At 39.7% G+C, this 12,977-nt stretch overlaps 1 protein-coding gene across 4 annotated transcripts in view; it reads left to right on the plus strand.

Annotated features, from left to right (window-relative positions):
- The window catches only part of RBFOX1 (RNA binding fox-1 homolog 1), a 335,551-nt gene that overhangs the window by 309,989 nt on the left and 12,585 nt on the right, over positions 1–12,977 (plus strand). For 2 of the 4 annotated variants that reach the window (XM_080942247.1, XM_080942248.1), the window contains exon 12: positions 5,854–5,906. The exons of the other annotated variants lie outside the window; for them this stretch is intronic. In XM_080942247.1, the coding sequence (XP_080798373.1) occupies positions 5,854–5,906 (53 nt within the window). The remainder of the gene's footprint in view (positions 1–5,853; positions 5,907–12,977) is intronic. 4 annotated transcript variants of the gene reach the window in all.

A 12,977-nucleotide genomic window follows, 5' to 3' on the forward strand; every position in this document is an offset into this window, starting at 1 on the left:
ATGTCACGTCTCATTGTACATGACACTATATATATATATATATATATATATATATATATATATATATATATATATATATATATATATATATATATAATCCTAAATGAAAATAGCCACAGGCAGGCAGTGCCTCTCACTGGGATCTGGACATTCCAGAGTAGTATTTTAGAACTGGACATGGGAAGAGATGTTGAACACTGATCAACAGCTGCTGTTTTGTTATCCTTTCAATAACAGAAGCACACTGAGATTATGTGAGTAAAGATAGACATATCTAGTTTAGGCCTTTCCCAATGGCACAGAGGCTCTAAGGACGCGTTCCATCAGTGTGGCTTAGCACCATGTCCTCAATGACCATCTGAAAGACCAATGGAGCCAACAATATAGATCAGTGGGTAACGGAGTCTGCCACCAGTCCTAATGACCTAACCCCTTGTACCCTCAAGTCAGAAGAGAACCAACTCCAATAACTTCCTCTCACTTCCACATGCACATTTTGGCATGCCTGACCATACAAATAAATGGTAGTGGTTTTAAAAATATATTTAATTCGGGCCAGGTGATTCTTTTTATCCTGGCACTCAGGAATTTTGTCCATAAGGCCAAAATGGTCTACACAGCATGCCAAGTCCTGCTAGGAGTACCTACAGAGAGCATGTCTTAAACAGTGATTCAAACAACAAAACAACCATCATTGTCATCATCATCATCATCATCATCATCATCATCATCATCATCATCAAAAAGTAAAAGTAAAACTTGGAGGAATGACACCTAAAGGTAACCTATACTGCACATGCGCACACGCACACATGCACACACACACACACACACACACACACACACACACACACACACACAAATTCTTGGTCTGTCAAAATCAAGACTCTCTGGGTCTTATGATGAAAAGAGTCCCCAGAACCTACAGTTAGAATCAAATTGACTTTACCCCATTACTATATTGGGGACTCCAGCTGCCACCTATCAGGCCAAGAGACCATCCTCCAGGCTGCAGGGATTTTTGTAGTCACATCCCATGGAGTTGTAAATACAAATAAGTCTTGTATTATGTTTGTCACCCAAGGCATTTGATTCAGAAAGACTCACTATGAGCAACACAGATCCGGAGTCTTTAACAATAACAATTTCAAATCTAGGAGTCAAAGAGCAAGGAGACAATAGAACTTCTAACCATGAAACATCACTGGTGCTATTTGAGAAGGGATAGTTGCAATTGGCCTCATCTGGTTTGCCAGAAGCTTGCCTTTAACCTCTGTCTGGCTTCTCAAGTCTCCTTGAGAAATACAAAGAGGCCACTCTTCTCACTTGACACTTAGAAATCAGAGGGTAATTAATTTCAGAAGGAAATTGCAAATAGATGAGATTTGACCTAGGGTGGGAGGAGTGAGAGATAAAAATGATATATAATAAGCTACAAGACTAATTTAAATATGCCACCAGCTGAGTCAGATGGACTCTGGATGGTTGGTCTAAAAACATTTTAAAGTGGAAGTAAGTCTGTGTATAAAATGATACCAGCCATTTCTGTATTACAGACAGTTGATTATCCTTTTCATAATTTCTCTTGAATTTTACTCATACCTAAAAAGGAATTCACGTATCTATCACTTTGTCTCAGAGAAGCTTCAGATTCAGAGCTATATTGCTACTTAGGAAATTTTCCTAGAGAGGCAGGAATACTTCTACTACTGATAGAACACTGACCATCTGAACAGAATCTCAGAGGGATTGAGGGTAGGGGGCTGGGTTCCAAATAATGTTCATATTTCATCTCTACTACTTAGCCTGTTACCTTAACTGGCCTTCCTCGGTTTGGTCATTTTTCATTAGAGCAATCATAAGAGGGGTTGTAGGAAGATGAAGTTAAATGTGTAGGTATGAATGAAAGTTAGCAGGCTCACATCATAGAAAAGTGCTAGTCCATGTTTGAGAGAGTCTGTAGTCCCATGAGCTCTACATGTTTGGAATGAAAGATTTTATCAACTCAGTGTTGGATATTAATATAGTATGATCACATTCAGAGTGTCTGTTGAACTCTGATTCAGATCAGCTAAGCCAGCAGAGGAGAGCCAGCAGGTAGCACTCCACTGAGTGCTCCCTGTGAGTTTCTGGGTCCTTTAAGCTACAAAACAACCAGTCAACCTATACTCATCCTCCAGTGCATATAAAAATTACCAGGAGAGTAGAAGTAGTCCAAGTTCAAGCTCCATCAACAAAGATGCTCATTCTATGGGGCTTAGTATAATTTGGTTGCCTAGAATATCAGAAGTTTCTTAGGTAATCACCATGTAACCAAGATTGAGAATGTCAGCCAGACACCATCATCTACAACCAAGCTTCTGGCCAATCTGTTGAAAATAAGGTGTCAGGTGACCGTTAAACAGATGGGTCTGCCTGAAGAGTGGAAAACATCCTGGAGGTGGCCCATGGTACCAGCCTCCTTTCTTGGCACACAAGCTGGCCCCACTCCTTCACTGCTCAAATCATCTGATTATTTCTAAGCTTGTTTGTGGACAGCACTTTTCTGGCTATAGTTTTCATCTCATTTTGCTCTCTAGTAATGGGGATAAATGGCTTCATAGAACAACTCAACACATGGCCTATGTATATGTATCTAAATAGGACATTTATTTCTATTTCATGTCTTAAGTGTTCCTTTAGAGTAGAAGAAACAAAAATAACAGCAAAAGGTAATGGGCACCAGTGTGGAGCTCTGAGAAGACCAGAGCTATTGCTCCATTGGTTATCACACTGGTATCCTCTTTGAGCTTCTTTGATACAATGTTCCTGTTGCTCTTACTCATAATCAACTAATGAAAGAACTCTCTTAAAAGGCAGGTAGCCACACAGACTGATCCCTTATAATTGATGAGCTCTGTAGAAAGGCACTTTATTGACATTTTATGGGAATCTTTGCAGAAGGGAACTGGACTGGTTATGTACATTTGAAAATAAAGCAAAATAGCACAGAACTTACACCTAAACTAATCATCAGTTTTAGAAGGCCTCTTCTAAGTTTTCCTAATACTAGAGCAATGTGTGCCATTTCCTTCTCTCTGTCGCTACTGGAAATGAGTCGTAGACCTTTGAGATTTCATCTTATTTAACAGATGCCAGCTAAGCTAATTCTTTTAAAAAATGAGTTATGAAAGCAAATGTAATCTCTTTAGTTCAAAAACATATTCATGAACTATAAAAATAATAATAGGACAGGGCCAGTTACTAAGAAGCCCCAAGTAAGAAGATCTGTTAATCCTAGAACATTGAAACCATGCTATGTCATATAAAGACTCCAGCCCCAAAGAAATATTTAAAAAATGACTTAAAAGAAAAAGAGAAAATTTAAGAGAAGGTTATCAGAAGCAATGGTAGATGGTAGTAAGAAAAACGAAGGAAAAGAATAAAAGGAAAGAAAGATAAAAGAAAGAAGTGAAGGAAAGAGAGAAGAGGAAAGGAAGAAGAATAGAAAGAAAGAACAGGAGAAAAATGTGGCATTTTAAGAATTAAAAATTATGCTGTCCAAAAGATCATTCTTAAAGATAGCAACATATTGCACAAAATTCTGGAGAACTTAAGATCTAATTACTTTAAAATAATACCTCTGGGTTTAATTTTCAAAGTTGTCTTTATTCTCTTAATAACAATAACTTAACCTCTGTGGGGGTTGCCTACAATCATTCCAGCTCACACCATGTAACAACCTAGGAGTAGTTCAGTTGGTAAAATGTGTATCTACCATTCATGAAGCCCAAGGTTAAATCACCGGCACTACATAAAATTATGTGTAGGAGCATATGCCTGTTATTGTAACATGTTGTATTTGGAAGCAGGAAGGTCAGTTCGAGGTCATTGGTTATGTAGACTATTCCTTAGAAAGGAACCATGCAGAAGCAACATACATGTTCGCATTGTTGCAGAACTAGGGGTTCTGTGTCAGGGAGCTCTGCTTAAATAATTAAGCACAGCATGCATATGGGAATGCTTCTTCTAAGAGCCCAACCTGTGAATGGACAAGGCTGCCATGCTCAGCTATGGCTGAGCTCCTGTCATAGGAACCCTGTGAATAGAGGTCCTTTTAAGTGCTTGTCTGATGCATGCTGGGAATACTCTACCTGTAGCTTAGGCATGTCAAATCTCACAAGTTCTTATGGAAGTCAAATCAAATTCCATATTCGGTATCTCTTTGATTTTCATTGATATATCACATTTATTGTTCTTCAAGCCTAGGGATTGGAAAACTCAGTAGTTTCTAAGTTTCAAAAAGTTTGGGTCATAATAAAAATGTAGCAAAGATACAACCAAACTTACTTCTATTGTTTTAAGATAGATGATCAACAAACTTAGTTTTGACTTTAGATTTATAGAAGATAGTATTTTCAGGGAGTATATAACTGTTTTAGGATTGTATTGGGTTAGAAACAACTACAGTTTTTAGTTGAATGCTAAGTTTCAGAGAATATTCCAGAGGTGTCTCTGTTTATATTCAGAGGTGCACTTCCTGCGACAGTAAAACCTTTTTAAAATGTTTGATGAAATGCTCAATTGCTGGATGTTTTTTGCAACACTGGAACAAAAGCAATTATACTAAGACTCTTCAAGAAATACATTTATCCGGGTTCTTGATCCCTGTGCACAGTAAGAATCTAACAAATGTGAACCCAGCACCTCTTTGGGGGCTTTCAAGGCATTTAAGATCCTAACCCATCTCAGTAAGTCAGTCTAAACAGCAAGGCATAGATATTTGAATGTCTATAGGAATCATTGGTACCTCTGCCTTTGAACACCTTACATTATGAAACTGCCGTCATTGAAAATGCCTTAAGGGAGTTTTATCATCCTTCTGAATTTAATAAATCAAAGAGAAAAGGCATTTCCTTTTTGTTTGTTTGTTTGTTTTCTTTCCAATATGCATCTTACAAAATAAATCAAGCACAGTGGGGACTTAGCTCAGTGGTTAAAGCATTTGCTGTGCAGTTGTAAGAACTTAGGTTCAAATCCCTCAAGGACCCTTCCAACCAAACACAGTGCTTTGTATCTGTACTTCTAGCATTTCTACAGTGTGAGAGAGACAGGAGAATCCTTGGAAGCTCACAGGCCAACGAGCTGGGTGTACACAGCAGGAAATAACAAGAGATACTGTCTCAAACAAGGCAGATGGCAAGGAATAATACCATTACTTGTCCTCTGGCTTCCACATGTGCATGCCCAACCCCCATCCTTGAAAATCAAGTAACTTGGAAATATAGGTGTTGTTTTAGTTAGTGAGAGTTTTGTCTTCCTCAAATAAACTTAGTGTGATAAATTATTATCCGTAACCTCGCTTCATTTAATATTCTCTCATGCTCTCTTGTGTAATGAAAGTATTTTTCTTTCCTTTTAAAAATAGTTTTGAATAGTATATCGTAATATATGGAGTGTTATGATAGTCCTAGTTAGTCCTGGTACACTCTTTTCCTAATAATAGTCATTATTTTAAAAAAGGTTGTAGCATCAATTTAGTATTAAAAGTCCTATGTAAACACAACATGAAGTAGCTTGCCCTTAGCCATGCACCTCAGCATGCTTTGGTAACACGCAGTATTAATACCCTGGCACAACAGCTTGTACACGCCCACATCCTGACGCCCTCATGGTTTCATTTAAGTGGTCCCGCATGCCTGTTTTGTGATCTTTCCAAGCTTTTCAAGCCCACGGTCCATCAGCACATTTCCTTGCCACACCCATGCAGAAGCAGCCCCTCCCCACCCTTCACCTGTGCAACATGGAACCAATTGCCAGTGAGCACGTTTCCCCCTGAGCGAGCAGTATTGTGAATTTTATCTTCTCTTCCAGAAATCAGTTCGTCTTCGTTGCAACAGATGAAATTTCTTGTAACACCTCTGCAGGTAACAGACATTCCTCCTTCCTGATGTCCCCATCTCAGTCTCAGTATCCTTTTTTTTTCCTTTTTTTTTAATCTTCTTCACATGCTACAGTTAGTCACGGTAGAAAGTCTAGTTTCTATAAAGAGAAAAAGAGACCATGTAGTTTTGAGTGTAGCTGAAGCTCTTAGGCTCTGCCCTATGGGAAATACATGAAGCATTTTGCTAACTCTGATGCTCTGACGCTTGTATTTCTGAATTTAATGATGCCTGGTTCAGAAGACTAAACCTTGCAATGAACAAATGCACAAAAAATTCATGGAATAACCAGTACTCATGTTGTGAAATGGTGACCAAGGGAGTTCAGGAATGCAAGGTGACTCCAGTGATTTCTTTTTGACATGTTGTATCTACTTCGGAGAGATTGAAGTGGGAATTATTTGGGATCTTCGTGGAATATTATTGGCCATAAGAGACTGCATCCACAAAGCCAGTGGCATTAGGAAATGTAATTACATCTGTCTTTTAAGAAGTGGGAATCTTTCTTCCTTTAGCTAAAGATCCTCTTTTCTTTTCCTTCAACATATAATCTCAAGTATCAGAACTTAAAGAAAGGACAGTTTATTTTTGTGTTCAAAACAGGGACATTGGTGAATAGAGTAACATGACATGTCCATCAAAACAACACTTGTAATTTCATTTTGAAGGGGTTCTGCACAATTAAATGTGGAATTATTTAAAAGTGCCTAGGTAGTGCCTTGAGGGAGTCTCTCTCTCTCTCTTTCTCTCTCTCTCTCTCTCTCTCTCTCTCTCTCTCTCTCTCTCTCTCATTGTATGTGATGGGGGAGAGCTAATTAAACTACCTACTAGACAGTTTTGCTAATGCAATACTTTTGACCAAGGAAAGCAAATTATAACAACCATAGCAAAGAGAATGACATACAATATGTTCAAGAGCCTACATATCTCCCAGCTCTGCACAGAGACCGTGCATCTTTTATTCTTTTATTGGTGGAGTAGCAAACAGAGGTGAAAGTTATTAACATGTTTCAGCATCTTTGGAGAGCAGGAATGACAGCAGGGACAGAGGCAGGAACATGCTCCTGGCAGGGTCACACAGGTCTCTGCATTGGGGTCATCTATAAAGGCATTCTCTGCATTGTTAATGGGTTAAGGTTTTACTCCAAGACTTACTTCCACAAGCTCGTTTTCCAAAGTAGATGCGTACTCCATTTACAAAAGTTCCTATGCTAATGACGCTGCTCTCTCCTCCCCTATCTCACTGCTCATGAATCCCTGCTTCTCCCAGTCAGAGGTGCTGCCACAGTTAACACATTAATGCCTTACGGTGGAAGATGGACTGGTAATTGCATTTCTGAGACTGAAAGAGTGAGAAATAGTTTCCTGGGGCTCAGGGATGACTGAGCATTTCCAGAATGAAGCAAGAAAAGGAGATGGGTTGGAAGAGCCTGGAGTTGGGAGGAATAATGGACTAACATATGAGTGAGTGTTACCTGTGGATGTACTGCTGATACAGACACACTACCTTCCCTGCTATACTTCATGTGTGTTTCAGTGTGTCTCAGGCCATATGATCAAAAACTGAAGCCTGGAAACATCAAAGTACATACCAGTTGTATGCCCATGATCTGAAAAGCAGTTATGTTAGCAACAGGTCCACAGGCAACCTGCTATAAAGAAATAACACATAATGCTTACATGAGCACAGCCTGCTATCCCCTATTCCGTCTTCTCCAGGATAGTTGTTCAGTACGTTTTAATGAATTTATGTGGATCACAGTTTGAAGATGCCACTGTTCTTTCTGATGGCCATATTAATACTGTGTTTTGTGCACCAGGTTTCATTTGAACCTGGGCTTTTGAATCAAGCAGGAAGAAAAGATATTTATATCAATTAGATTCCTCTACAGCTAGCCTACCTACTTCCCATACAGAGTCCAAATAAGAATGCAGGTCTGCAATGCAATTAATGTCATCTTGGATATATCCCTTGCAAGCTGCAAAATTTCAATGCACGCACATCCTACACAGCCCACATGTTTCCTAAAGCAGCCCCATAGAAGATAGGTCCTTGCATCCTAGTATCTATCAACAATTCCTGAGAAAAACATCAATGAGCTGGGCGGAGGATGAGTTTGGTCGTAGAAAATGTGCCTAGTAAGACTAAACCACTGTGTTTGATCTCCTGCATTGAATAGAAAAAAAATCAAAATTCTCAAAAATTTTGACTTGCAAAGCTTGCTGGATTTTATTTTGAAAATTCATGTAGGTTGGCTCTTGGGAAAGGCCACAAATGGTGGGAAATGTGAACAGGTAGTTTGGTTGTAGGTTGGTGGTGTTAAGATGATCATCACCTGCATCAAAAGAGCAAGGTCATAATCTGTTCTTTGGGATGCTCAAAGAAAGGGGATGCTTTATATTGGCAGGATGCCCTCAAATTGATTGTTGTCGGCTACTTGTGTGGAGTAGTTGCTCATTGCATGTTTTTGCCTGTGAGACTCTGTGGGAACAATTTTCTTACTAAGCAAGTCTAAATTTTCAGTATTTGACTGAGTCAGGTTTTTTCTGGATGGGGCTGATCCTAGAAGGAGTAAGCAGAGATCGCCCTAGCTGTTGTGTCTACTAGCCTACTTGTGCCATTGATTAATATATAATCTCAAGAACTTTCTATAGGTTGGAGTCTTCAAGCGATGTGAAGGGTGTCTGGTGTGATTTTTCCTTTTGTGAAACCCTCCTGCCTTTATGATTCACTAAAACATTTTCAGGATGAACTAGCAATGTTATCAGAACAAAATGGGTCTTATCCAATAACAGAGGTTGAAAAATCAAGTTACTTAATGGCTGAAATTCTTTCAAGTTTGATAGTTACTATGGAGCCATTGTCACATGTTGGAGATGCATCTAAGTCCTGAGGTCACCGCACGAAATAATTCAGGATAAGTCATCCACAGACAAGCTTCCATTTCAGTGAAGATCATATTCCAAACCACATACATCAAAAAGCATAGAATATACTTTTATATAAAGTTAGACTAGAGCCAGTGAGTAGCTCCGTGGATAAAGGTGCTTGCCATCAAACCTAACAAGTTGAATGTTAAGAGTGAACTAATTTCACAAATTGTCTTCCTGAATTCCAAATGCCAGCCATGGCATATGCATACCCATGCACATGTAAACATTCCTGCACACAGAGTAACAATTAAAATGCAACCAAAATAAATGTAAAAGGTAGAGTTGGGATTCTCTAATTAATCAGAAAAGCACTTGTGATTGGGAAGTGGACGTTAAGGTGCCATGTAGCGTCAGCTTCCATGATCAGAAATGCTTTCCAGATGAGGGAGACATTGCAAAGACACAAGAATCTAGTCAAGGAATGAACCAAGTATTTCATCTCTACTGCTGTGGTTGGAAACAACCAATAAAAAATCAATAAAGGTCTGTTCTACTTGTGGCTCTAAGCTAGAGCTCTTCACACAGGAAATACCAAGGCAAGAGATAAAGCATCCAGTCATGTAATGCTATCCTCAAAGGCAAGAAAGATACAAGCAATATGTGTTGCACTCTTGCATCATAGTTTGCTTCAGTCTTAGGTAGACCAGTACCCACCTGATCAGGTGATGGTACTGCCTAGCATGAGCTGGGTCTTGCTACTCAATTAACAGTCAAAGCAGTCTCCATTAGCATGGAGGGCTACCTGATAAAGACAATCAACTGAGACTTTTTCCCAAAGAGATTCTAAGTTGTGGCAAGTTGATAGTTGAAACTAATCATTGCCCCAGACTTTACAGACAAGAGTTCAATCGGTTGCACATACAACCAGTGCAAAGGCTATGCGATTAGGCATGTTTTCGGTTTCAGCAGCAAAATACCCAGAGAGGTCAGAGCAAGTGTGTATGCCAGAGATATCAGGAAGGTAGCAGGAGCTCAGAGAGGCAGCTCAGACAAGTTAAGATTAGGTGGCTGTGACACCACGTAGCATTTTCCATAACCACTGGAGGATTCATGTTGACCTTATTAAATTAACAGTGAGCTAGAGATCTTGAGAGTGACCAGAGCTTTATATGAAAAGAACAGGGGAAAGGAAGCCTCCGCCTGGTGCTCGGAAGTGTGGTGACAGCCTACAGGGACCTTTGGCCATGGGGTTTTAAGGAATAGTTGTTTTGGAATACTATTTCACACGAGAAGAAGCAGGACATGATATAGGGCACATGTGACTCCTGTGTTGGTCACTTTTTTTAATGCTATGACCAAGTGCCTGCCCAAACAAACTTGAGGAAAAGAGAGTTTTATTTTAGCTCACAGTTTGAGGGTATAGTCGTGGAGGGGAAGATACAGCAGCAAGTTGGGAAAAGCACAAGTGTGAGGCAGTTGCTCACAGTGCATCTAATGTCAGGAAGCAGAGAAAAATGAATGCCTTTGCCTTTTTTATTGAGTCTGGGACCCTGTCCCTATGGTGCCACCTACGTTCAGTGTGGTTCTTCTCCCCTTGAGCAAACAAATATGTAATCTACCTTCTAGATTTACCAGTAGATTGTCTCCTAGGATTATCAACCATTATCTCTTCCTCTAGTACGGTATGAGAGTTGTTTCCTAGTATAGGAGATTACACAGAGTCCTTTGCCCTTGTAATAGCTGTCTCTTTTGTGGGCTCTATTGAATTATTCAGTGTGCATCAGTAACTTGCTATTATTGATTGAATTCTGTGTGCAAGCATGTAATAAGCCATATATGTACACAAATACACACACACACACACACACACACACACACAAACACTTACCACAGCAAAGAGCTCAGCCAGTAAAGTCCTCGTTGCATGATCATGAATACCTGCTTTCCAAGCCCCAGAATTCACAGACAAAAGCACCCCTATGTCCCAGTGCTTATGGTACCCAACCTGGGGTTGGTGTGTGTGAAAATAAAACTTAGCTAAATGAAAATAGTAAAAAGCTGTTGGAACTGGTTGCTGTGAGGTAGGTCTCTTAATAAAAAAGCAATATTTGGCACATCCAGGGCACCAGACTGGATGCGAGCACTGTTTCTCTCTTCAGTCCCTTTGAGCCCACATGTATGCACACACCTGCAATAAGCTTTCAGATAATATTTAGAGGAAGTTGCTAAATTGGTCATTTCCTCTAATGGACCCTTCAGCAAGTTTCCTCTAATTGTTCTCCCTCCATGTTCTGACTACTCAGCAAAGTTGTCATGGAGAAAACTGATTTGTGGTTAATTGGTGCTGTTTCCACTGGAGTGTGATGTGCACTTTGCCGGAAGTAGCAGGTGCAGAGAAAACATGTAAGCAAAGGTACTTAGTAAAAAAAAAAAAAAAAAAAAAATTACTCATCGCCCCGTTTACTGCAATCTTACTGTGTATGAGGCACTGTTCCAAGCTTATGGCATGCAATAACAATAAAATGTACTCATAAAAATAAAATGTCCATATCCATTTACCTGGTAAAATTAGGGAAATATAGATAACTCTGACTTTGCCTAAGTGGAAGGAAGTGACAGCGAGGCCTCAGGAAAGAGGTAGCATTATGAAGTTCAAGGTGTGAAACCTAATTTGGATACAGGGCCCATTCAGTCCCTCACCCATCCTCCACCCTGGGCGTTAGATTCCTGTATCTGAAAGAGGAACCTGAAGATCAGCATTGTAGCAAGTTCTCCCAGGTGGTTCCATATCAGAGTTAGGCACACACTTTGGAAATCCTTTCTATCCACTGGTAAGAAGAATTCTAAAGTCTTTTCTGGATGTGGGTCTTATACTCTCTTGACTTGAGCGCTAAGCTGTGGTTGGCCCATCTGTATTTCTAAGTCTAAAGTTTGCAGCAGAATTCATAAACAAGTAAGTCATTCCATTAATAACTATTAAAAAGTTTAGTTCAATACATATTAAGATAAATAAATAAAAACAATACTGTGACTATTGGAGATTATAAACAATATATGGGGCTCATATTTGTAGCTCTTACTCTATTTCTTTGAAACTAAATTATACTAGAGTAACATAGAATTTATTAGGACTGTGCCCCCAACTTTATGCTTTAATGTGTTTCCAAGTAAAACATTGTGTGTGACTGTGTGCATGTGTGTGGTGATTGTCATTGTTGTTGTTGTTAGAGTAGAAAGAAATAACTTGAGGTTCAGATTTCAGAACCTATGTCTTTCTCACTAGGTTTGTTACCTCTAGGAATCTTTGATCTCCTTGCATAAGCATAAAAGAGACCAGTATCCCAAATCTCATCCCAACCCAGGGTGGGTCTTGCATGTGTACCCCATCCTACATATCCAATAGGCAGGAGCCATCATTTACAGCATTCTCAGCCACTAACTGATGCCTGTTTGGTATCTTACAAGCTAGTGGCCCATCAGCCTCATCAGGTCCTCACTGCGCTTGTAAGTGGTACTGTCTGGATTCCTGCCTTTACTTAGCAGGTAGCAGAGGGGAAGGGGACCCCAAGGAACCTTAGCTACTGTTCCATTCTACCTCTCTGCAGGATTATCAGATCACAGAGCTGATGAAGGACCCAAATAGTCCTATGACTATGTGTTTTAAGCTGGGATCCCAAAACATGATGGGAAATTCCTACTGGGTTTTACAATGGTATTAAGACAGAGAATGGAGGTTTATAAGACGTTGTCTTAAGTGGGTGGCTATGTCAGATGAGGCATTAATTCCAGACTAACCTACTGCAAGGCCTAAAATGGGATTTACTGTGTCTTCTTAAGTGGCTGGCTTCTGTTCTGCTTGGCAAATCTAGAATCAAGGGTGTTTGTTTATTTGTTAGTTTGCTTCTTTCATACCTGCCCCATTGAGATTTGGACTAACACAAAGTATGGAAACTTCTTACAGATGACAAGAAAAATGGTTCTGATTTGACAGACATGTGGAGTCCAAAGTTCTTGGGTATTAGGTTGGTGTGAACATTCATGATCATCACAAAGTTGTGTGCAAAAGAAATAATTTAAAAGGAGAGAAAGAAAAATTTGTGAGACTCACACACTGATGCTACAGAGCTCAGAGGAGGCATTCTGTCCCACTTTGGGGGCAACCAGGACAATCATAAGGTTGAG

The sequence above is a fragment of the Micromys minutus genome (assembly GCF_963924665.1).
Source record: "Micromys minutus genome assembly, chromosome: 31".
Taxonomy (NCBI): domain Eukaryota; kingdom Metazoa; phylum Chordata; class Mammalia; order Rodentia; family Muridae; genus Micromys; species Micromys minutus.